The 26,352-nt window shown below is 41.1% G+C and overlaps 1 protein-coding gene across 1 annotated transcript in view; it reads left to right on the top strand.

The window, feature by feature from the left end:
- NUDCD1 (NudC domain containing 1) overlaps window positions 1-24,578 on the top strand; it is a 158,009-nt gene extending 133,431 nt beyond the window's left edge. The window contains exons 9-10 of the mRNA XM_077809874.1: window positions 14,341-14,500; window positions 20,278-24,578. Coding sequence (XP_077666000.1) covers window positions 14,341-14,500; window positions 20,278-20,570 — 453 coding nt within the window. The 3' untranslated portion in view covers window positions 20,571-24,578. The remainder of the gene's footprint in view (window positions 1-14,340; window positions 14,501-20,277) is intronic.
- Window positions 24,579-26,352: the final 1,774 nt, after the last annotated feature.

Raw genomic sequence — 26,352 nt, forward strand, 5'->3', positions numbered from 1 at the left:
AAAGAAAGGACAGCTGATCTTTTATCTCATATAAGTGGATACTATCATGTAAATCAAAAGGGATAACATGATTCTAATTAATTAATGTAATTGTAAACAGAACTCTCATAATTTTAATAACTGACATGGTGGCTTTATTTTAATTAGCTGTAAAATTTGATTAAATTAACATAGACATTTGTTTTTTTCTGCTTGCTTTGTGAGAACCACGTGAATAATGGTTACAGCAGTGTTATTAAATTGACCTGAAATATGAGTTTTCATGATAATGTTCAGATTCTAGAATTACCTAAACTAACTCCTAATCCAAGTTCTTCTTTTTTAATAAATCAGTTCCACAGTCAAAGTTTTCACTTGGTTGCTGGGACATCTGCCTTGCTCTTTATTAGGTGCTGACAATAATATTTTAATGAATAGCTTTTGGTCAGTGTTAAAATTTTAATCTTAAAATTAGTCAAGAAGATCACTAAAACTTCATTAAGAACCAGCCTTCATGGAAAGTAACATTGTGATCTGAAGATAGCTATTTCAAGTGAGTTTTAGCAATGGCACAGTATGCGACAGCCCATTTGTTAACCTGCGCATCTCAGTGGTGGCATATGTTACCGGTGCTCCACGTTCTTCACTGGCTGGCCATCGGCTTTTAGGTGGAGTTAAAGATGTTGGTTATGACCTAAAATTTATAAATTCCTTGGACCTGCCTACTTGAATGAACAACTTTTTCTCTGTGCCACACTGCCATAGTTGAGATCCTATAAAGGTAGCCAGCCAATCAGGCAGCAGCGCGGACAGCTGCAGCGGCACAGGAGCCAGCAAACAGAGCTGTAAACAGGGGAGTTTGAGTGGGAGTTTGCAAGGGGAGTTTGGGGGGAAGACTAAGAGGAACAGACAAGCTAGTGAAGGGAGTGTGGCATGTTCTGGCAGTGTTTTGGTGCTCGCTGGGGGGTTTGTTTTGCTGTGGGTGGTGGTGGTTTGGTTTGGTTTGGTTTGTGTTTCTCAGACTAACAGATGAGAAGGCTATGACCGATACAGAGGCAGCAGTACTGTGACCCAAGCGCAGTGGAAGACACAATGAAGATGACTGGATGTGGAAGCTGCGGTATGTACATGATCCTGGAAGGGGTACCTGAAAAGAATTTCGTCTGCATGAAGTGCCACCTGATAGAGCTGATGGAAGAAAAGATCCGAGGATTGGAGATGCAGGTGGAAACTCTGGCTGATTTTAGAAGGGGGTTTGAGCAGATGATGGAGCAAAGACATGAGGAGGCTGAAGGGAAAAGCTCAGATTTGCAGATGGAAGCAGGACCAAAGAACTCTGAGGGGAGACTGCTGGGTGAGGAAAGTGGACAGTGGAAGCATGTGACTAAGAGAACCAGGCAGAGGAAAAGACGGGCTAGTGAAGGAGAAATAGAGCTCAGGAACAAGGTTCCAGAGTTAGAAAATGAAGGGGCACAGCAGGTTGTCACTGAAGGTGGAAGGGCAAGGAAGAAGAGAAGAGCAGCTTGTCCTATAGGAAGAGGGGAAGAGTCAATGGAGACAACACCAAATATGAGCCCAAGGAGGATACAGGATGGGTTGCAGAGGATTGCAAGGGACAATAGGAATCAAGAGGACTTACAGCCAGAGGGAACAGAGGATAGACTGGAGAATCACACCATCATCAGGAAAAGGCAGGTCTACGTGATTGGAGACTCTTTACTGAGAAGAATAGACAGGCCTGTAACCAGAGCTGATCCAGAGAACAGAAGGGTGTGCTATCTGCCGGGTGCTAAGATACAGGATGTAGATCTCAGGCTGAAGAGGATCCTAACGGGAGCGGGAAAGAATCCACTGATTGTCCTTCAAGTGGGAACAAATGATATGTCTAGATTCTCGCTGGAACATATCAAGGGAGATTATGCCAGGCTGGGGAAGATGCTTAAGGAAATCGAGGCTCAGGTGATCTTCAGTGGGATACTGCCTATTCCTAGAGAAGGGCAACAAAGGTGTGACAAGATTATGATCAACAGATGGCTCAGGCAGTGGTGCTATAAGGAGGACTTTGGGATGTATGGCCACTGGGAAGCATTCATGGACAGAGGGCTGTTCTGTCGGGATGGACTTCACCTGCGTAGGGAGGGATATAGACTTCTAGGATGGAGGCTGGCACAACTGATTAAGAGAGCTTTAAACTAGGAATTTGGGGGGATGGTTGGGAGATGTCCAGGAAATCTCCATGCCTGATTTTAACATTGAGAGGGAAGAAAACGAAGTAAGAAAGGATACAGGCGTGGGTAGGAGAATGGACAGAAGGAGGAAGGGTAGTGTAGATACCAGTCTAATAGGTGATACTGGCAGAAAAATGTCTGTGCCTAATCGGGTAAAGAACGTGTGTGAAGCCAAACAGCAAAAATTAAGATGTTTGTACACTAATGCGAGGAGCCTAGGTAACTAAATGGAGGAACGAGAGTTACTGGTGCAGGAAGTGAAACCAGATATTATAGGGATAACAGAAGCATGGTGGAATAGTAGTCATGACTGGACTACAGGTATTGAAGGGTATATGCTGTTTGGGAAAGACAGAAATAAAGGCAAAGGTGGTGGAGTAGCATTGCATATCAATGGTGAGGTAGACTGTAAAGAAATAAGTGATGGAATGGATAAGACAGAGTCTGTCTGGGCAAAAATCACATTGGGGAAGACAGCTACTAGAGCCTCCCTGGGATAGTGCTTGGGGTGTGCTATAGACTACCGGGATCCGATTTGGATATGAATAGAGCCCTCTTTAATGTTTTTAATGGAGTAAATACTAATGGGAATTGTGTGATCATGGGAGACTTTAACTTCCCAGATATAGACTGGAGGACAAGTGCTAGTAATAATAATAGGGCTCAGATTTTCCTGGATGTGATAATTGATGGATTCCTTCACCAAGTAGTTGCTGAACCAACAAGAGGGAATGCCATTTTAGATTTGGTTTTGGTGAGTAGTGAGGACCTCATAGAAGAAATGGTTGTAGGGGACAACCTTGTTCGAGCGATCGTGAGCTAATTCAGTTCAAACTAAATGGAAGGATAAACAAAAATAGTTCTGTGACTAGGATTTTTTATTTCAAAGGGGCTAACTTTAAAAAATTAAGGAAATTAGTTAGGGAAGTGGATTGGACTGAAGAACTTGTGGATTGAAAGGCAGAGGAGGCATGGAATTACTTCAAGTCAAAGTTTCAGAAATTATCAGAAGCCTGCATCCCAAGAAAGGGGGAAGAAACTCATAGGCAGATGTTGTAGACCAAGCATCTCAGAGAGATGATTAAGATAAAAGCAGAAAGCCTACAAGCAGTGGAAGATGGGAGGGATCAGCAAGGAAAGCTACCTAATGGAGGTCAGAACATGGAGGGATAAAGTGAGAAAGGCCAAAAGCCATGTAGAATTGGACCTTGCAAAGCGAAAATTGAAAGGTGGATAAGGAACTGGTTAAAGGGGAGACTACAATGGGTTAAACTGAAAGGTGAACTGTCAGGGTGGAAGGAGGTTACTAGTGGAGTTCCTCAGGGATTGATTTTGGAACCAATCTTTTATTTAATCTTTTTATTACTAACCTCGGCACAAAAAGTGGGAATGTGCTAATAACGTTTGCGGATGACACAAAGCTGGGAGGTATTGCCAATACAGAGAAGGACCGGGAAATCATACAGGAAGATCTGGATGACCTTGTAAACTGGAGTAATAGTAATAGGATGAAATTTAATAGTTAAAAGTGCACGGTCATGAATTTAGGCATTAATAACAAGAATTTTTGTTATAAGCTGGGGATGCATCCATTGGAAGTAACAGAGGAGGAGAAGGACCTCCGAGTATTGGTTGATCACAGGATAACTATGAGCTGCCAATGTGATATGGCCGTGAAAAAAAGCTAATGCAGTCTTGGGATGCATTGGGCAAGGTATTTCCAGTAGAGATAAGGAGGTGTTAGTACCGTTATTCAAGGCACTGGTGAGACCTCATCTGGAATATTGTGTGCAGTTCTGGTCTCCCATGTTTAAGAAGGATGAATTCAAACTGGAACAGGTACAGAGAAGAGCTACTAGGATAATCTGAGGAATGGAAAACCTGTCTTATGAAAGGAGACTCAAGCAGCTTGGCTTGTTTAGCCTAACCAAAAGAAGGCTGAGGGAAGATATGATTGCTCTCTCTAAATATATCAGAGGGATAAATAATAGGGAGGCAGAGGAATTATTTAAGCTCAGTACCAATGTGGACACAAGAACAAATGAATATAAACTGGCCATCAGGAAGTTTAGACTTGAAATTAAATGAAGGTTACTAACCATCAGAGGAGTAAAGTTCTGGAACAGCCTTCCGAGGAAAGCAGTGGGGGCAAAAGACATATCTGGCTTCAAGGCTAAGCTTGATAAGTTTATGGAGGGGATGGTATGATGGGATAGCCTAATTTTGGCAGTTAGTTCATCTTTGACTATTAGCGGTAAATATGCCCAATGGCCTGTGATGGGATGTTAGATGGGGTGGGATCTGAGTTACTACAAAGAATTCTTTCTTGGGTGTCTGGCTGGTGAGTCTTGCCCACAAGCTCAGGGTTTAGCTAATTGCCATATTTTGGGTCAGGAAGGAATTTTCCTCCAGAATAGATTGTCAGAGGCCCTGAGGGCTTTTCGCCTTCCTCTGCAGCATGGGACATGGGTCACTTGCTGGGGGATTCTCTTCACCTTGAAGTCTTTAAACCATGATTTGAAGACTTCAGTAGCTCAGACATAGGTTAGGGGTTTGTTACAGGAGTGGGTGGGTGAGATTCTGTGGCCTGTGTTGTGCAGGAGGTTACACTAGATGATCATAATGGTCCCTTCTGACTTTAAAGTCTATGAGTCTATGATTCTAGGTGGGTGAGGGAATATCTTTTAATGGATCAACTTCTGCTGGGGAGAGAGACAAGCTTTCAAGCTACACAGAGCTCTTCTTCAGGTCTGGAAAAGGTAGAGTGTCACAGCTAAATACAAGATTGAACACATAGTTTATCATAAGTAGCTAACAGATATTCTAAGAGGCCCTTCAAGGTGAAGTGGCCTGTTAACACCCCTGTAGTCATAGAACAAAAAGGGGGGTTAGTGGATTAGAGATGGTTGTAGTAAGCCATAAATCCAGTGTCTTTAAGACCATGATTTTTAAGACCATGTCTAGCAAAATTATGAATTTAAGCTCCCAAGCTAGTCTTTTGAAAGTGTTGTGCAGGTTTCCTTTGAGGGTGAGGACCAATAATTCAGATATAGAGAGTCACTTTGTAACATATCAAAAAATTTAAATATATGATTTATTGATAGTATTACTATAGTACCTAGGAGCCCTATTTATGGACTGGGACCCCATTGTGGTAGGCACTGTACAAATATAAAACAAAAGTCCCCCACCCACCACGGCAGGCAGGGCCACCCGGAATGCAGGGGCTTCAGGGCCCTGGGCTAAGGGGGCCCCGGGGCCCTGGCCTAAAGCTCTAAAGCCCCTATCGGAATGTGGCCCTGAGAGCACGGTCCGGAGGACTCAGAAGGAGCAGGGGCAGCCGTGCAGCCAGCGGCCGGAGAGAAGCGGCCCTTCTCTCTGGCTGGCGTTTAAGGGGAAAGTGCCGCTTTTTCCTGGCTGCACCACGGGCCGGAGGACTCAGGGCCGCCGCGTCCCCCCGCCCCGTTTTTTGTTTGTTTGTTTTTTCCCCCCTCTGGCTGTGCTCCTCCTGCCACGCCACCCTTTTGCTTCAGCGGTGCTCCTCCTGCTGCGCTCCCCAATCAATGGTCTTGCGCACCCCACTTTGGAGCCCACTGGTGTAATCAACTGGAATGCTAATGAACTGCACCATTTCCAAACCCTTTCAATGGGAAAGAGAATAAATACATGTCTATTTTTAATTCATGTTCATTTTTATCTATTATAAAAGCAATAATCTTTAGTCATAGTTTTCAGCATTTTTGAAAGATGTCCTAAATGTTTTGCCTTTGCGTCTAATCCATCCTACTCAAATGTAATTGCTTTATATATCACAAAGCTTACAAATCACTTGAACCATCTTTTTTAAATTTTAAAACACCAAACACTTTAAAAAATATTTTCCTTTTAATAGTTAAGTTTATAATTCCTTAATGTTAGAGTATTCCAGCTTGGTAGTCCGGAAGCAGATGTCTTCATGTTTTATAATACATTTCAGTGATATGAAGAAAAATAAGGTAAGGCTACTATGGGTCAGGGGAGAAATACATGACATTTCGTGACTAGACTGTATGATTTTTCTTTGTTAGCGGAAACAGTGTATTTGTGTATTTTCATTCTAACTTTCCACCATGTACTTCATTGTGTTAATTCATTTCTGCACACTTTGCTCAAGTTATATGGCTGAAATCACTTGGCACCTCTGATTCTGAAGTCTGAAAATCCTCCTTGCATAAATGATTCAGGGGAATATCAGAATTCCTTTACAGAGATATGAATGATAGTTATTGTTCACCTGTAATTAGATGATGGTATAAAATATTAAGCTTTGTATATCTTTGTGCTCATTAGAGAGGTAGAACTTTTGTGAAACATTAGCTCAGGTTATGTCTACACTACTGATTTCTGTAAGTACAGCTATGCTGGTCAGGACAATGATGAGCTCTGATTCCTAATTGACATAGTTTTGCCTTCAGAAGCCTCTACTGTACACACAGTTATACCAGCAAAATTGCGCTTTTACTGGTATAGCTTGTTTTAATTGTGGGGGGTGATTTTATTATAACTCTGCAAAGCACAGCTTTGTTGGTGAAGTTGCTTCTTCACTAGTAGCACTTTGCTGATATACTATACAGGTATTCCTGTATTCCTGATGCAGACATAGCCTCAGAATGTTATTCAACTTGTTGCTGTTGGGTAAAATTAAGAAAACAAAATATTTAAGGACATTCCCCACTTTGCGTTATATTTAAGTGTACATACCATAAATTAAATCTGTTCAGTAAGAAAATTTTTATTGTAACTTCAGTTGTTTTCTGAGATTTTTCTCTTAAAACATCATACAAGATGTCATCATTTAGAGTGCTAGCCCTTAGCCTCCACTGAATGTACTCTAATTTAGTCCTGTAACTTGTAGGTTTAAAAATAACATTTGTCATATATAACTCAAATAGAATTATTCAACTTCCCGATAAGGAATTATACTGGCTGCTTGCTTTAAAAGTTAGTAGGTAAAAGTTACTGATTCTTCCATGCTCCTTTAGCTTTATCAACAGCAATAGCCAGGGGTAGGCCAGTGACAACCCAGTATGTTATCACAGTGCAGCACCGGAAACTTCAGTTTGTCTCATTCTCAAGTCAACAGGGACTAGTTTTGCTATGAAAGGCAGGGCTACTTGCTGTGGAGGGAGTAGCTGTGTCAGAACAGGACTGGCATTGATAGGCTTTGGGCATGCTACGTGATCTGATACTCTGAAGATAGTTAATTTTGTGTGGAGTGACGGAAGAAAAAGGAAACTTTTTGGATTGATGATGATACAAAAAGATTTCCCAGCAGGGGCTCCTTACATCTAGAATCATTGTGTGGTTCCTGCCACTGCCTCTCTTCCCCCACCAAATTTTGTGCAAATTATTTGCAAATATTTTGTATAATAAATATAAAATTAAAGTTAGCGTAAAAGAATGTGTTGTAAAGAAAGGCCCTAACCAGCAAGTAAAAGAAAGTCCTTGAATGTAACGAGTTGTAACGCCAGATGGAATAAAGTAGGGAGGCTGTCTGGTTCACAAGCATAACTCATGAAATAAAGGGAAGTTTCTAAAAAGAGTTACTCTGACCAATAGGGGTGACTGCAGATGGTTTTAAGTAAGACAAAAAAATTGTCTTAGGTTGAGCCTTTATGGATCTTCCTACCTCACATACCAGGGCTGTCTGAAAAATTAGGGCCTATGTGAACCCAGCTGCAATGGAAAAGCTGTTGGTCAGCAAGAAGGAGGGGATAATATAAGGAGGAAAGGCCTTGGAAAAATAAGAGGTTGAAAATCTTATCTGGATTAAGACTGGAAATAAGAATGAATGGTCTCAAATTGTTTTTTAGCTGACATCAGTAATTGGCAATGCCATCAATTGTGTGTTAAAGGGTATATAAAAAAGTAATCTCTTATAGGGTTCATTGCTAATACCTGCCTGGTCAACTTGGAGCCAACCAATATGGGTCTAAACACCTCTGGGTTTAGTCCATTTGTAAGTATGCTTATAAATGTTTTGTTTCTATCTGGATGTAGAAAATCACTTATTTATTAGGTTTGTTTAGCACGTTTAGGGCAATTGTACAAATACCATTCAGCCTTTGAATTTAATAAAGGAATTTATGGTTAAATTAGTGTTGTGGTAAAACCCTGCATGAATAATAATTTCAACATATGTAAATTAGCTCGCTGAATAATTTGTGTATTTGCAAATGTTATAGGGATATGGGGATGATCGGGCAATATTCTGCATAACTGTTATATTCCCTTTCTTCCTGTATCTCAACTTAACTTCCTGCTGAAGCACAGTTCTAACTTTTCAGGACTTTTTGAAAACTATTATGCACAGTTAATCCTCAGGGCTATTGTAAGTAAATCCTTGATAAATAAGTGTTAATACCTCCCAGTCAATTTCAAATAGTACTATACACTTTTGTAGTAACACATTTAATGTACACAGAACACATTTTAATAATAATACTTTGAATAACTTTGAGGGAAAGCTATTGGACAATAAATCTACTGGTGTTCCTAATACAGAATCTCCACCTTTGTTTCTGTTACATATATTCAAATATGAAGTTTCAACATAACATTTTCTATACTTTAGCACACACATCAAAACACATTTGCCCTCTGATCTTGTCTTTCTCAGTCTTCACTGTGTGACCATAGTATGTAGTGTGTGACCTGGACTCATCAGACCTTGAGAAATGGCAGTATCTCAATCCTTTCAAACACTTCAGAACCCTGTCAGTGAAGAAGCAGTCTGCGGATTTCCACAGCATTCCAGCTCTCACAGCAACACAATTGTCCTGCATCAATCAGCAGGTCAATTCTAAAGAGCTATTTTTAACATCTCCATTTCTAACCTTTGCCTCTTTGCTGTCTGGGTGATTAAGCTTTCAGAGGATGATTAAGGTATGACCTGACAGGTAGGTTTCCCAGAATGAAAATTTGCCATTCGGCCTCAGAAGAGCTACTGAGCATGTCTAGTAAACTACTGTTACTACTGGTAACTTCCTGTACTGACAGTTTCTGGTCTTTCTGAGTTGCTCTACCCTCCTCTTTGTACGTGTGCAAAGACACAATGTCCAACTAATATTCATGACTGTTCCCCCACTGCTTCACTTTCCCTCCCGTGCAGAAACAAAGTCAAATGTTGCAAGATAAAGCATGTGGGTTACCCAAGTAATTTGTATAAAACCATACACTTCAGTTTACGGTCAACACATCCTGCCCCAAGTAGTGGTGGGAATAGGACAAGGAGCTGCAGAAAACGTGGCAAGTGAATAGATGCTGAAGGGTGTCTGGGACATAGATGGGTACTGGATAGGGGCTCTCTGGAGTTGGAAAGCCAGGGCAGCTGGGTTTGTGGTAGTGTCAAACTAGAAATTTGGGATGACTAGGATTGTCCAGTGGGAAAGATTAGAACAGGCTCAGCAACTGGGAGAGCAGAGTGGTCAGAGGTCTGGGGATAAGGAAGATGAAAGTTTAAGACAGCTGGGTTTGTGGAGGTGCCCGGGAGGAGCGGGGGAGAGATGAGTGTGGTTGGGGGTAGAGTTCATGGAGCTGGAAGGTGTCTGGGGAAAGCTGAAGGTAGCTGGGTAGAGTGGCTGAGAGCTGGGTGGAAGCTGGAGAGGGTATCGAGGGGTGCTGGCTGATTTGCAGAATGGGTAAGCCCTAGCAGCACTCAGCCCTACCCCTCTTCACTTTATGTCCGTGCTCCTACCTGATGGCTCCTCCCAGCTTTCAAACCCCCACCCCCCCATATCCAGTACTGGGCCCATAGTGGCCTCTGATGTCCATGAGCCACAAATGCAGGCTACTTGTGCCTAACTGAACACCTAATATTCAATCTGGACTGCAGGACTATGTTAGGTGTGGCCTGCATGATTGAATGTCACGTGAGATGTTTTGCATAGATTTTTGGGAGGAAAGCCAGTCTAACAGGGTTGTGTGAGGGAAGAGGCAGGGGCCTCCCTCCTAGATTCATCTGGTTCCTGCTGCTGCAAACCCATGACTGATTCAAACTTGCATAATTCTTTTCTCTGTTTGGTTGTTTCTGCTTCTTTTGGATAATAGTGTGAGATAATCCTTTTGCAAAGTAGCTGGTTGCAGTATACGCCATGCATCCAAATGATCTAGTCATAGAAATGTCAATTCCATGCAAATTATATACTTATGTCGTGCCATTTGCCATGCTGAAATACAATAATATGTCTCAACCATCTTAAACATCACTGATCACGTCTTTCAAAATACTACAATTACTTCTGGAAAAAGAGTAATTGTTTGAATTCCACAAGCCATCAGACTGCATAGAAAAAACATTTTAAGCTTACAACATAGTGAGGGTTCACTATTTGTCTTTTATTATTATAAGATCCTTATAATGTTCAGTGAGCTTCTTTAAATTCTGGGAAAAGGGAAGAAATTGATGGTATTTACATATATTTAAAACTGCTTGTTTTTTGGAAGGAAAGCCAGTCTAACAGGGTTAGAGTCATAGAATATCAGGGCTGGAAGGGACCTCAGGAGGTCATCTAGTCCAACCCCCTGCTCAAAGCAGGACCAATCCCCAATTTTTGTCCCAGATCCCTAAATGGCCCCCTCAAGGATTGAACTCACAACCCTGGGTTTAGCAGGCTAATGCTCAAACCACTGAGCTATCCCTCCCCCTCCTCTGTGAGGGAAGGGGTAGGGGACTCCCTCCTAGAATAGACATTCATAGTGATAGCCCAGATGTGACATTTAAAACTATTCTGCATAATTGCATACCACCATTTCAGACAAAATTAGTGTTTTGAGCTGGATTTCATTTCAGTGATTTGTTACTGGTTACTGGATATCAAATAAAGTGTAGGTTCTTGTTAAGTGCTTATGTAGTCCCTGACATCATAGTATCTGTTTTTAGGTATCTGTACTTAGAGGTGCAAGGCTAACAAATAAAACTCTGAACTCATTTGGAAAGCCAGCACCCTATCCCCTTCAAATCCCTCCTCAAAACGCACTTCTACCAAGATGCTTATGTTGAAGGGCCAACTGACAATGGCAAGGCAGATTGCCAGAAGGGTGGATTATCTGCTTTCTTTGTACCTTTCTGATTTTGTTAAAAACAAGCACTTGGGCCCTCAATTTGTATACATGTATAATCTATGTGAGACATTCCTATCACTGTTATCCTGGTTCTCTCTCTTATCCCCTTATTTGTTTTTTTTATACCCACCTGACTGACTGTATAGGTCCACCCCCGCACCTGCATGGAGGCCCTCTGAAGTCAATTTATGTGCAGGTTCTGGGGCTAAATATGTATTTAGGAACTTAACTTTAGGCATCAGGTTTGAGGTTTGGCTGTGCTATCAAACATGGGCTATCTTTCATGCATGCTGCTGATTAGCGAAGAGATGCAGGGATATTCCTTATACATGGAAAAACTGATTTAAAGGTCACGTTTGCTAGGTGAAAAATCTAATGTACTTAACTTTCTGTTGAAAAGATCCACCAAATTGCACTGTGACACCAGCTGAACAGGTAAGGACTGTCACAAACTATATATTTACCTGCTTATAGGTAACATTGGTTCCTGCAGCAGCCTCTGTGCACGAGTGAACTGTTTTTATTTGTGTTGGTTTCTTTCTTTTCTTACAATGTCTTGTGTATTGCGAATTAGAATTGAGGTTGGTCTGTTGATTATTTTTGGAGTAGGTGGAGGGAGATGATTGCTAGTCTGTTGGAATGATGGAGGCTTTAGCCTTAGAGGACAGAGTGCTAACGATTGGAGTCCACAGACCGAGCAGTACTTGGGTCACAGAATAGATGCTTACTGTAGATGTCACAGTGGTTGTTGCATTATCAGTACCTCAGGAAGATAAATAGGGGTTAGTAGGGGCTACAAGAAACCCTAAGAGTTGTCATAGAGAGCCAGGTAGGTGTGGAGTGCATGTGTATTATCACACAAATTCTCTGATCTTAGGGCTGTGGGCCACTTCCTGAGAGACTATTTAATAGATCTTGATCCCATTTGTGAATCCCACACTATCTCTAGCAATTGTAGCTCTAAGATACCATGGGGATAGGGACCCTAGAAATTTCAAAGATACAGTTACAGTGCTTGGTTAATCTGTACATGTATAGGTAATGTTAAAATCAAAGCACATCTCTAATTATGTGAATTGAAGTTTACAGTTAGTAAAACCTGAAAAATCTAATTAATTTCTTTTCCCAAAAACTTCTCCCTGCCATTTTCTTCTTTTCATTTCAGTCCCCACTTCCTACACACATCTCTCTGTGACGCTCTGTTGTGCTGCTCGGTATCCACTGCGACTGGTCTGCTTCTTTCTGCTTTGCTACTTGACACCCTTCCGTCTGCTAGATTGTCAACTTTTTTGGAGCATAGACTACTTGGACTTCCCATCTTGCCCAGTGTTGAGCACATTTTCAGCCCTTAGTAAAAATATAATTTCTTACGTCTCACTGCCCAGTCTCCATAAAGTACCGGATTGATGCTCTTGACTCCAGCCTTACTGGCAGCTCTTTGCCTGTGGATGGCTAGGAAATCTGTCCTTGCTGTTCTCCTTGTTGCAGTAAGCCCCTGTTGACTGCTAGGGTTACTTCACATCTTTTACAGCTGCTAATACATCTGAAGAGCTTGGATGCTTATGGAAGCAGCTGTCGAGGAGGAGGAGCTGCTGTCCAAGGAAAGATGCTTTGTAGCTGAGGCTTGACTTACAAGATTTGGGTTCAGTTCCCACCTCTATTGCAGTCTTCCTGCATAACCCTTGGGCAAATAATTTAATCTCTCTGTGTCTCAGTTCTCCATCTGCTATATGTATGTGCTGTGTTTCATATTATCCTTAGAATGTAAGGTTTTTTTGCGGAATGGACCATTTCTGTTATATTTTTGTACAGTGCCCACACAATGGCACTGTGGCCTCTAGGTACTACCACAATACAAATAATTAACAATCAATGTAAAAATCCAGGTACTGGGGGCACTGCCCTTACCAAACTACTAATCTATGAGATTCAACATCATTCAGAACCTGCTTAGAGGAGTAATAATACTAATAAACTTGTAGCAAGATCTGAAACCAGGTGTAGCAATCTCACATCTCCATCACCTGCTTCAAATTACAATAATTCAGAGTATCTTAATTTAGCAACAACTGCTATACTCTTGCAGTGTGAGAATATTTTCAGGTGTAAAGGAGATCTCAAGTACATTTATTCCTCTAGAAAATATAGGTGTGATCTGAGCATCACACTGGGAACAAGGAACTCCTGCCTGCTAATCCTTGAGTGGCCTTGGCCATGTCACTTAATTACTTTCTCTTTTTCATATAATACTAACCTCCTTCTTGAGGATTCGGTAGCTAGTGCTACATAAGCATCTTGTTGTTAATTATCCGAGAAGACTGTTTCATAGTAAATTAAAGTGATATGCGACATTTAATTGTGTGGTGTTGTGTTTAGATAGGATACTAGGATGAATCCTACGAGCTTTTCTTATACAAGCCATCGTACAGCAGTCACTGGGAATCACTCACGTGGAAAGTGAATAGGATTTGTCCTGATAATTAGGGCTGTGGTCTGAAACCTAATAATTATGATCAAACTGAGTCAATAAAATTAAATGGCTTGAATTTCATATTTTCAGTGTACTAAACAAACGATATCAGTGCTTACAAATCTGTTCCATGCTGGGGCAACAGCCCTGTCCCAGTTAACTATATAGAAATTATTCCTTGAAACCTTTTTGTGACCCCATCCTGAGTGCCTCAACACCCAGCTGGAGAACCCATACCCTAGAGACCGTCAAGCTGTAGAGCTCTGCAAAGCTTGTAAGCTTCTCTTCCACCAACAGCAGTCAGTCTATTAAATTATATTACTTCATCCACCCTCTCTCTCTCTCTCTCTCTCTCTCTCATATATATCTTCTGGGCCCAACATGGCTACAACAACATTCCAAACAAATATGTTTCAGTAATACAGTACTGCAAAAAAACATTCCCAGGGCCTAAAATTATAGCCAGTGTCTTAACTGTACAGAAAATCTGCTGCTATTTATATTGTGAGCATTTTGCAATTTTTGAATTCATCTTCAAGATTTATTTAATTTCTTTTTTAGGTGAATCTTGGAAGCAACCAGTATCTCTTCTCAGCAGTGGTGAATCCCAAAGAAATGCCTTGCTTCTGTTTGCGGCATGATATTGATGCTCTTCTCTGGCAGCCACGCTCTGACCAACCGGACAGTATGTGGGAGCACATTGCAACTTTCAACGCTTTAGGTATGGAATGAACTGCTCAGCGGCCTGTCTCTTTCTAACAAATGATACTCAAGGTTTTGCCATCTCATTTCCATTAGATCTATGTTTTGTTCGTGAGATACTCTAGCTAAATTTTGATTGATTAGTGCATTAATTCTATTGATAAGAGAATGTTGGATTAATTTTAGAAATACTAGAACAGAAGTTATAGGTAATGTGTGTGCCTTGACAGAAGATCAGCTTAGAAGTTAAAAAGGTTATCTAATCACAAGAACATTGAGGTCGATGCATCATTCTTCATAACTAAATGTTTATTAATATGTGAACAAGAGGTTTAAGAATACTTGACAGAATATTAGGGAGAAGAGATGGGCCTTAAATGTCAACAGACTTGGGCTATTCAGATCATGGAAGGAGCTCAACAGTCAAAGACGCTCCCTTTTATAATGAGATTTTTCAGCTTGAGTACCGTTGCTGACCTCAGCTGTGGCCATATGGCCCAGGAAAAGAGGTAGTCTCTTGGGTAAGTAGGCCCCAAGCAATTTCAAGCTTTTTAGCTCACAACCAGCACCTTTAAGGCTACCAGAAACCAGCAGGCATCTAGTGCAGGGCATAGAGTACAGATGTAATGTGTTCATGGCAAGATACATTTTTAACAAGTGGTCTTCAGAGTCTGGTGACTCTTTAAGTACCATGTGACAGGCCAAGTAGCCTCACATTCACATTTCATATTATTTTTCAACTTTTCACATTTAAAATAAAGGCTCGTCTTAGTAACCATCATGTAATTTTCTTTTAAATAATTAACCTTAGCAGCAAGGAGACTGATATTGTTCATCTTTTACACGTTGGCTATTTTTATCTAGCTGCTGGTCTGTAGACATCATGGTCATAGAGTTCAAGGCCAAAAGGTACCACCAGGTCATCTAGTTTGACCTGTGTTTCACGGGCGACCAGCACCATCCAGAAGCTGAAATTAGACCAAAGTATTACAGCTCACAGGAGACTAGACCTATTATGTGCCACAGGCAGAAAATAGGAAGGAACAAGGTGCACAAGACCCCACAATGGCAGGAAACAGATTAAGTGTAATATACTCAGATAATCCTGGCAAGTGACCTGCACTCCAGGCTGCAGAGGAAAGCAGAGCCCCTCCCTAAGGTGACTGCCAATCTGACCTGGGGGAGAATTGCTTCCCAAACCTGTACATGGCAATCAATTAGGTCTTGATCATGTGAGCAAGAATCCCAGCAAACCAAGAACCTGCTTGGTGCCACCTTAGAGCTTTGGTCTTCTCCAGCCTATGTCCCATCTCCATCCATAGCCATTCCTAATGCATCACAGAGAGACCTTTTAAAAAGAAAAATCTCAGAATACACTGCGGGGAGAGAAACATCCCTTCTTTACCCTTGCAGATAGCCAGCTGAAACATGAGCTTTTAGGAACATAAGACATAAACCAGAAGTAAGCCCCAGGGCTGCTGAATGCTAACCCCCTACCATCACAAGCAATCCCGTCATACAGTTGCACTCATAAATTTGTCTAGCTCTCTCAAAAGCAATTACGTTGTTTGCCCCCACAACTCCTATTAGAAGACTATTCCAGAACCTCACTCCTCTGATGATTAGCAACCTTCTTCTATTTCTAGCTTGAATGTGTTCATGACCAGTTTGTATCCGTTTGCTCTTATGCCAATGTTGTCCTTTAGTTTATTAACCAGTTATTAATAAAATACCTCTTCTTGTATTTCAGCCTTTTGGATCTGGTTTCTATTTCTGAATCTAAGGGTTGTAGCTCTGAGATCTGTATATCTTATTGCCATCAAAATTAGTCAAGCACAAGATTTCACATAGACTGTGATAACTATAAGATCCCCCCCAGTGGTCTCTGGATCTTATTTTCTGCCTCAGTGAGTGTGCTGGAACCACAGGAAAAACGCCTAAACTATTGTCCCAGCGCCTCCAGTTAGAGGCAGACATAACTGTTGTTGCATGCTTGCAAGTTTATGAATCCCATAGATTTCCAGGACTTGCTGCTAGGAAACCATGAATAACTGCCTGACTAGGGTATTGATAAGCTAGTAGAATGCAACAGGCCTCAGAACACTGCTCCCGTGGTTGCCTCTTGCCTTCACATCGTTTGTTCTAGTCATCGTGACTCATGAATGACTTCCAACAGATGAAATAGGAGGGCAGAAGAGACTAGATCTCAGTACAGTAAACATGGGGCATTGATACAAGCCCACATTAAATCAGTGAGAGAAGCTAAGAAATCCTTCACTTTCATTATAGCTTCAGCAAAGTCTGAGAACACACGTGTTCTGGATAGTGGCCTACCTAATCAGACCAGACTGCTTTTGTTGTCTGCTTTGGGACTTCAACTCCCATACCTGATTTTCTTTTCTTTTTGTATTTGTTGTTTTGTTTTGTACTTGAACTATCTTTTTATCAGCCTCTTACCTTGATTTAATGTCACATTAGGCTTCAAGTACCTTTAAAATCTACTGTCATCACTCAGTCTGTATATTTGTCATTATTTTTGTATGCAAAGTGGTTTTATAATGCTTAAAAAAAAGACAAGGCAAATCTTTTTCCAAACTAGTAGTGATTAATTTTAAGCATCTTACAATTAATCATTAATACTGTTTTAAGACTTTAGGTGCACCAATATTTCTATAATTTTGGAAATAAATGGAAGAAAATTAAAATTCCTCTTCAAGCTTTCTGTGCTTGTGGGGGTAAAAACATCATTGTTCCTCCACATTTTCCTCCTTACTGTACTATCATTTACAGTACCATGTTGAAGTTTACACTTCTGTGCTAATCTAGTTTACCTTTTATTTGCCAGAAAAGACATACGTCACCACCTTGTTTATCTACAACCAAACATTAGAAATATCATGCTAGAGCCAGTGGTAGTAAGTGAGCATCTTGTGGGATAAAGAAGGTAGTTTTAAAGGATCCACGGTGCTCATCTTATTCACTAACACAATGCCTGTAGTTTTGTTCTCTTCTTTTCCCTATTTTCATTGCTGGTCTAAAATTAGTCCCACAGTACACAGAGAGTGATTGGAGAATTGTGATCCTTTGCGGGCCAAATCCTCCTCTTTGTGCAAAGTAGAGCCAAAAGAACAATGCCTTCACTCCCTCTCCTTGCAGTAGTCACTGTTGTATGTGTGTGAGGTGTGGTAAAGATTGTCCATGTCCCTGCATCCCTAATAAAGCACAATTTTTTTAGTGAGGGTGATTAAACGTTGTAGCAAACTACCAAGGGAAGCGGTGGATTCTCTATCTCTGGATGCCTTTCTGGAAGTTATGTTTTAGCCAAACACAAATTACTGGTCTGAATACAGGGGTAATAGGGTGAAATTTAATGGCTTGTGATATGTAGAAGGTCAAACTAGTTGATCTAATGGTTTCTTCTGGCTTTGAGCTCTGTGAATCTGTGAAGAAAAAGTTGTTTTTTGAGGGTGTCCCCCCACACACACTTACAAGTAACTCTTGTTTTATTCCCCTCTCATTACTGCAGCTGGATGGAAGGATGGGAGTGTTTGGTCTTGCCCTTCTAAATCCGTGGCTGACTTGAAGGCCTCTCTTCCTTCTCTCCCGGCTGCTCAGCAGTCTGTATTCTGCTAGCAGCCCCATGTAGCTGCCATGGCTATGTCTAGACCAGTGGACTCCAAGCTTTTTGGATCGCGCACCCCCAGGGCCAGGTCTAGGGAAGTAAAAAAAAAAAGAAGAGCTGCCGCCGGTGAGAGCCGAGCTGCCGCCGGCGTGCCGCCGAAGACGGAGCGGTGAGAGCCGAGCTGCCGCCGGCGTGCCGCCGAAGACGGAGCGGTGAGAGCCGAGCTGCCGCCGGCGTGCCGCCGAAGACGGAGCGGTGAGAGCCGAGCTGCCGCCGGCGTGCCGCCGAAGACGGAGCGGTGAGAGCCGAGCTGCCGCCGGCGTGCCGCCGAAGACGGAGCGGTGAGAGCCGAGCTGCCGCCGGCGTGCCGCCGAAGACGGAGCGGTGAGAGCCGAGCTGCCGCCGGCGTGCCGCCGAAGACGGAGCGGTGAGAGCCGAGCTGCCGCCGGCGTGCCGCCGAAGACGGAGCGGTGAGAGCCGAGCTGCCGCCGGCGTGCCGCCGAAGACGGAGCGGTGAGAGCCGAGCTGCCGCCGGCGTGCCGCCGAAGACGGAGCGGTGAGAGCCGAGCTGCCGCCGGCGTGCCGCCGAAGACGGAGCGGTGAGAGCCGAGCTGCCGCCGGCGTGCCGCCGAAGACGGAGCGGTGAGAGCCGAGCTGCCGCCGGCGTGCCAGTGGCGCTTCTTTGGCGGCGCTCCTCCTGCCGCACACCCCCAGGGATGGTTTTGCACACCCCTGGGGTGCGCGCACCCCACTTTGGAGACCACTGGTCTAGACTGAAAAATAAGGCATTTAAAAATTGTTAATTAAAACACGTTCATTTACTTTTAAGCCCCAATGTAAACAGGCCAAGACATATTTCAACATACGATATGGTAGCAATTGGCTCTAGACTCCCTCGCCCTCTGGATTGTTTTTAAACCCGACTTGCCTTGTCTACACTAGGATTTAAAAATACATGAATTAAATGTATTAGCTAACACTCTTTATTAAAACTTTTCCTGGGCTGGGCTGGGCTGGGCTAGGCTACCCCTTGGAGCAGCCTTGGCTCCTTATCTGTGCCATTGGCTGTCTAGCTTAGTAGTAACAAGTTATTCCCAGATAAAAACTGTGTTAAACTAGAGTTAAGATTGAGCAAATATCAGTAACTTAAGAATACAGACATTGTAGGAATGTTGTATTTATTCCAAAAAACAAGCATTTATAAACCCAGAAAGTTTTGAGTTAGGGTTAAACATAAAATAAATCTAAATATGTTAAGGTATGGAAATACATAGCTAAGGTACCCAAACAACCTAAACTATGCCCTGTAATGACACCTTAGGGGAACAGGAAGAAATAGAATGTGTCCCTGCTACTAACAGAACTGTCTTTTTCAAAATGGCCACTGCCTCACATTGTTTCTAATGAGAGTGAAGCAAAGCTGTCCTTGGAAGATGGTAGCCCATTTTGCTGAGACCGGCCCTTTAGCCTCACTCCCATTTGAAACAATATTGGATGGCAATCAGTTTGAAAGAGGGCAGTTGTCCATGTTATTCAGTGATGGAATATATTTCTTCTTCAGCCCCTGATGTAGCCTGTGCATAATAATTCAGTGAGTTGTAACTCTATGGGGAATTTGGTGGATCTGTGTTTTACTGTTAGGATGAGTTGGGGCAAAAACAGTGTGACACAGGGTGCTACATTTCTTTAAGAACCAACTCAATTTAACTCATGGTTTTGAAGAATAAATTTTTTTCAGATGTAGCCTATAGATGATATTTCAGTATTTGGTATTCCAAGAGTAAGCGCTGTACGTTTTTGAAGAATACGGTGTGTGGTGTTTAGAGTTTTGCTAATAGCTGTTTTGTTCTCACTTCTTTGGGAAGTGGTACCAGGCTTTTTAGTTCTCACTGAAGAAGTATGTTCTGAGGAGGAGACAGTGGAAGAATGACTCTGTCAAGAACAGGTCTTCAGGCATAGAGAGGGGTATGCATAGAGGTGTCAGAGATAAATGTTAAGATGTCAAAGGGAGCCATTAGTACTAAATTGTCCTTTATGTATATTTTTATCTTTTTGTGACCTTTTGTGTATTAGTTTTAAAATACAAGTACAGGATTCTGAAATGACAGAATAAAACACAGTTGAAATGTATACTGACTTTCTTTCTTGCCTCTGTATATCTGTATGCTTTGCAGGTTACGTCCAAGCATCAAAGCAAGACAAAAAATTCACTGCTTGTCCTCCAAATTACTCCTATGCTGCTATTTGTGAGTGCCTGCGTCGAGTGTTCATCTATCGACAGCCCACTCCTCTGTCTACAGTTCTCTACAACAGGAAGGAGGGAAGACAAGTAGGGCAGGTTGCTAAGCAGCTGGTAGCAACCCTGGAAGCCAGTGATCCTATCTTGGGCTTTCAGGCTACAAATGAGAGATTATTTGTTCTCACAACAAAATCCTTGTTTTTAATAAAGGTAAACTCTGAAAATTAATTATCCAATATGTCATGTTGACTTGGATGTATTCACAATTGGTCTGAGAAATGATGAGATATTACCTAAAAAGTTAAATCACATACTGTTGAAGTAAAATATCATAGTACCCTGTTTAATTTTTAAAAGGACAACCAAAATATGTTCACTGGAACTTGTGCCCAGTTGGATAAAGCTTTTCAACTCCATTGTCAATTAATTTTTTGGGGACTTCCAATTCTATGGAAAAGTGCAAGAAAACTCTCTGTTGTGCTAGCAGTATTTTAATCAGTTACCAGAGGCATGTGTGAAATGATCCATCCATGCATTGTTTTTTTCATATAGTTTTTCTACCACAGTTCTGCCATTCAAGAAGATCTTGAGTATTCACTTATTTCTATTTTGTATAATTGCTATAGTTTCTCTCTGTGGGTGTTATTCAGATAAATAAAACAAATCTTTGTTTTATTACAAGCTTACATAAACACAAGGCAAAGATCACACTTTACCCAAATAATAGATATTTTACAGAGCCATTTAAATTATTTTTGAAAATTTTAGTCTGTTTATATTTAAATGTCTTCACTTAGTATTAGCAAATCATGGTTCATTGGCTAAATGATGGTGTGTTGGGGCATCTGCTTTTTTCCAGCATATTTTTTAATTCAGGTCAAATAACCTCATTATATATGTGCAGTTGTAGTAATCTGATTGAAACACATTTGTTCCTCCCATTAAATCTTCAAACATTTTAAAAACTTAAAAACTAAAATGGTTTTGGTAGCTTTCTCTTGGGAGCAGAACATTCTAAGCTTCAAACAAGGTCACATTTACTCAGAAGCAAAACTGACTAAAGTGAAAAAAGTGTTCGTCCTTTTTCTGAATACTCTGCTCACTAGTTAACAATGGGAATGGACCCTGAAATGTATTCCACTCAGAATACTTGCATAGAATCATATGTTTCCATGTCCTTTTGAAGAATTAACAGTATTGTTTATTATTTAAAAGATCAATTGCCTTGATGAGCTGATATAAATCAACCTACTTTTCTGCTCAAAAAATCCATAATTAAATGGTTTCCAGTTGCAGAGCCATATTTGTCACTTTCGAATTCCCATTTTACATTCATTTTATTCTGAGGCTTATATCTGTCGTATGCTACCACAGACTCCGACATAGCAGAGTGTGATTATTCAAAATGTATGGGGTGTGGTCACCTGATTTTGTACCAGGATTTTGTTTTGACTGAGACTCGGCACCTACCATAGAGCGCTCTCATTTTGTAAGGTACAGCTCTTTATGAATGCCCCAGCCTGCAGAAAATGTGGTGGATGCTATTTACAAAATGTCGGGGAACCCATTTGGCTGTTATAGGTGCAAATAATCTATTTCAAATGCTCTTTTTGTAATGTTCCCTCGTCTGGCTGTGTATGACTGCAACATGTATTATTCTGCAAGTTAAAAATAATTAAAACATTACATTCATAAATAAAACTTTAAAAAAAAACTGTTTAAAATGACTTTTTATCCCGTCCATTTATCATTTCAAATGTGTGCCCTTCCTTTTGCTAAAACCATAATAAACCATTCTAATTTTTTTCGGAAGGTTATAATACATAAATACCAAAGATATTCCATACCTGGGCCAAATTCTGGCTGATGTTTGCACTGCACCATAATGACTTCTGCCAAAGCAGTCTGCTGTGCTCCCAGATCCTTGCTATGATAATCCTTACATTCACTTCCCCAGGGATAGCCTCTTTCTGGAAGCAGTAGGAATAATTTGCAAGGGGCCATAGCTCAATTTGCGTAGAGTGGTCATTGCATAGACAGGGAGTCAAATATGCATATGCCCCTAAACATGCACATTCCATCCATTCACCCTTTGGCTGTGTCTTATTGCATCTCTGTTCACTGTAAGTCACAGAGGACCTGCAGAGCAGTTCCTCACTTTTTCCAGGAGGAAGAACTGGAGTGATCAGCATTGTCCCACTGGACAGTGCTGCTGCCTGTTTTTTTATTTTCTTGCCTGCATTTATGCACTGTGCAAGCCAGAGTCTGGATCTAGGTTTGTGAAATGACAAATGCAACGAGATTAGTAGTTGAGGCTGAAACTCTTTTTGACTCCTACTTCTGTGGCTGGTTTGAATAATGGACATTATTGCAGCTATAACTTTGAATTTTTCTGGCTTTTGTCAGTTTGTGTTTTGCTCTTCACATTATGCAGATCTGATGTTTGTATTGGGTGGAAATAAAGGCTGCAGTTGATTGTGCATTAGTATATATTAACATTTTATATACAAATGGTTGTTTTTCTGGTTCCATCATATAAGTAAGGATTTTGAATAGCTTTTTGAGTAAAACTATGAATCTTTATTATCCCAAAGTCTAAGATGTAGAGAACCAGGTGCAGATTTCCTCACGAGCCATATTAATGTAATTACAATGGCAGTAGTCCAACTCCTACTTAGCTCTAGACTCGGTTCTCTTATCTTACTTCTGTGGGAGATCTAATTGCTATGATAAATGTAGGTATAAACACTTACCTATAGACTATCTAGCATTTTTATTTTTTTTATTTTTTTTGTTATACTGGGGCCAAATTACAGTTTGCCGTTCATTTTTTCAGGAACCCTAATGGCACTCCAACCTGTTAAATAGAGCAGACATGTACAGTTAAATTCAAGTGAGCATTTCGGGGTCTGATTTTTTTCAATGCGGCCTTATTTTGGAATTATGTATATTGGGGAGTACAAATACCTGCATCTGTGCTTCTCAAACACTAACTACTGCACTGTGGACAAATGGGATTTGTGTGTCTGCAAACTGTTTAGTTTCTGCGGGCTTAGTGTTTTAGAAGTGTGTGCAGGTGTTTGCCTTTGCAACTGGAAACTGCTTTTCTGAATCCTGTTTGTATGTATTTATTTGTATATAAAAACTATATACCTTGTATGTGTAAGCAGTAGAAAAGGTCAAATTCTGAATGTATATTTAACACATGAGAAATCTTAGGTATAAAGAACTGGGTAAAAACAAAGATTTTTCCAGTTAAGTCATGTTTTGTTTAATATTTCAAAATCAAAGCCGAGTAGTACTCTGATTAATAATTTATTGGATGGAGGGTCTTTTAATTGATTTAAACAATTTCAAAACAGTCTGAATCTATTTGCAAATATTGAATATCTTGTGATGTCTTTCATAATGAGGTGAGAAATGTGATCAGTGAGAGTTACCATTGAAACCTGTAAAAGACATTTTTTAATCTTTAGTGGTATAATGTTCTAGGTAAAATAAAATGTATAATACGTTTAAACTGATGGTAAAAGAATGTTGAAATGAACACTTCTGGGGAATGATCAGGAACAATGCAAAATACACTCTTAATGTAGCGAAATAAGTAATTGTACAGTGTGTAATCTTTGCTACACAAAGTATACATTACCAGGCATAGTTCAGCATCATATAAAAGAAGCTCTCCATATTGTCCATACACTGTCCACTCCCGTTGGTGCTCTTACATGCATTCTGGACGTGTCTCCAGTTGGAGGTGTATTCATAAGCAGTAAGACACACAATTTATTACATATAGAAAGTTCATCTTGATGTTAATTGTGCTTGTTATGGACTGTGAAGGACGTCACAATGGATTTATACAAAGAGGTCTCTTCATTTAACATTACTGATGGTAAAATAACTGGAAACCTCTCCAAGCATTCAGGGACTGCTGATGTATCTAAAGGACATTAAACTACTGGAGAACATGTGTTTACAGAGCCAACAGTCTGCCCAACTTTGAGTGAAAATCTTTCATCAAGTGGACCTAGAAATAAGTACCTGGATGTCAAAAAGATTTGAGATTGTGAGCTCAATGGCCACTACAAATGTACATTTTTTTTATTTTTATTTTTTTTACTACATTGGTTTCCAGTTCTCTTTTTCCTTTTACCTGTTTGTACCAATATTCCTGCCCTCATGGTTGTAATTTCTAGTTCTTCATCAAAATGAAAAAAAACTTTGTAAACTTTAAAGTTTTTTTGTTTTCACAAAATTGTTAATGTGCTTATGTAATTTTAGTGACATGGGAGGAGGTGCATTGTAATTCCAGTCATGACACCCAACTGGATAGAAAACATCACCTATGGAGGTTTTCAGCTATACAAAACTGCCTGCACTTTTTAAGTACAGTATCTTCAGGCCCTATGCTGATTACAAGTAATGTAACCTTTGGGGTTCATAGGCCCAAAAGGCCATGTATGATATGTAGACTCTGGCTCAACCAGTGAGTAGACATGCTGGTGTAAAACAAAGACTAAGAAAGTAGTAAACATTTATTTTTGGCAGAAAACTAACCAGTTTTGATTGGGAAGGGGATAAGAGCTGTTGAAGTACCAGTTGACTGGAGAAGAGCACAACAGAATCATAGTGTTTAAAGGGGACCGCAAGGGTCATCTGGTCTAACCCTCTGCCAAGAAGCAGGATTTTTACATCTAAACCATCCAAGACAAATGACTGTGCAGCCTCCTTTTGAAAACCTCCAGTGAAGGAGCATCCACAACCTCTTTAGGCAGTCTGTTTCACTGTCGTGCTGTTCTTACAGTTACATTTTTCCCTGAAATTTAATCTAAATCTGCTATGCTGTAATTTGAACCATTGCCTCTTGTCCTACCCTCTGTGGCAAAAAAGAACAACTTTTCTCCCATCTTTTTTATGGCAACCTTTCAAGTATTTGAAGACTATTGTCATGCCCCGCTCCCTCAGTCGCCTCTTTTCCAAACCCAGTTCCTTCAGACTTTGCTCATATGGCTTGCATTCCATCCCTTTGACCATCTTTGCAGAATGTAGAAAAGTGAACAAAACGATTAATTTTAAAATATCTATTTATGTAGACCAATGATCAATCCTTTGTGACAAGTCATGTGATGCAGTGTATATGGATACAATAGAAGAGATTTTACCAGACTTACATTAGTACCATTGGTTTCAGCATGACTGTAAAGGTAAGAAGCAACTCAGAGGAAGTGACGGACTCCAGCCTGAAATATTTATTCTTGTCTACAGATAAACACCACCTAAAAGAAAATGCAACAAAAAGGTTTGCAGAGGATAAGATTTAACAAAGTATTAAAAGGTGGGTAGAAAGCTGGCTAGATTGTCGGGCTCAACGGGTAGTGATCAATGGTTCCATGTCTAGTTGGCAGCCGGTATCAAGTGGAGTACCCCAAGGGTCGGTCCTGGGGCCGGTTTTGTTCAATATCTTCATAAATGATCTGGAGGATGGTGTGGATTGCACTCTCAGCAAATTTGCAGATGATACTAAACTGGGAGGAGTGGTAGATACGCTGGAGGGCAGGGATAGGATACAGAGGGACCTAGACAAATTGGAGGATTGGGCCAAAAGAAATCTGATGAGGTTCAATAAGGATAAGTGCAGGGTCCTGCACTTAGGACGGAAGAACCCAATGCACAGCTACAGACTAGGGACCGAATGGCTAGGCAGCAGTTCTGCGGAAAAGGACCTAGGGGTGACAGTGGACGAGAAGCTGGATATGAGTCAGCAGTGTGCCATTATTGCCAAGAAGGCCAATGGCATTTTGGGATGTATAAGTTGGGGCATAGCGAGCAGATGGAGGGACGTGATCGTCCCCCTCTATTCGACATTGGTGAGGCCTCATCTAGAGTACTGTGTCCAGTTTTGGGCCCCACACTACAAGAAGGATGTGGATAAATTGGAGAGAGTCCAGCGAAGGGCAAGAAAAATGGTTAGGGGTCTGGAACACATGACTTATGAGGAGAGGCTGAGGGA

The sequence above is a fragment of the Eretmochelys imbricata genome, chromosome 2, assembly GCF_965152235.1.
Source record: "Eretmochelys imbricata isolate rEreImb1 chromosome 2, rEreImb1.hap1, whole genome shotgun sequence".
In the NCBI taxonomy this organism is placed as follows: Eukaryota; Metazoa; Chordata; order Testudines; family Cheloniidae; genus Eretmochelys; species Eretmochelys imbricata.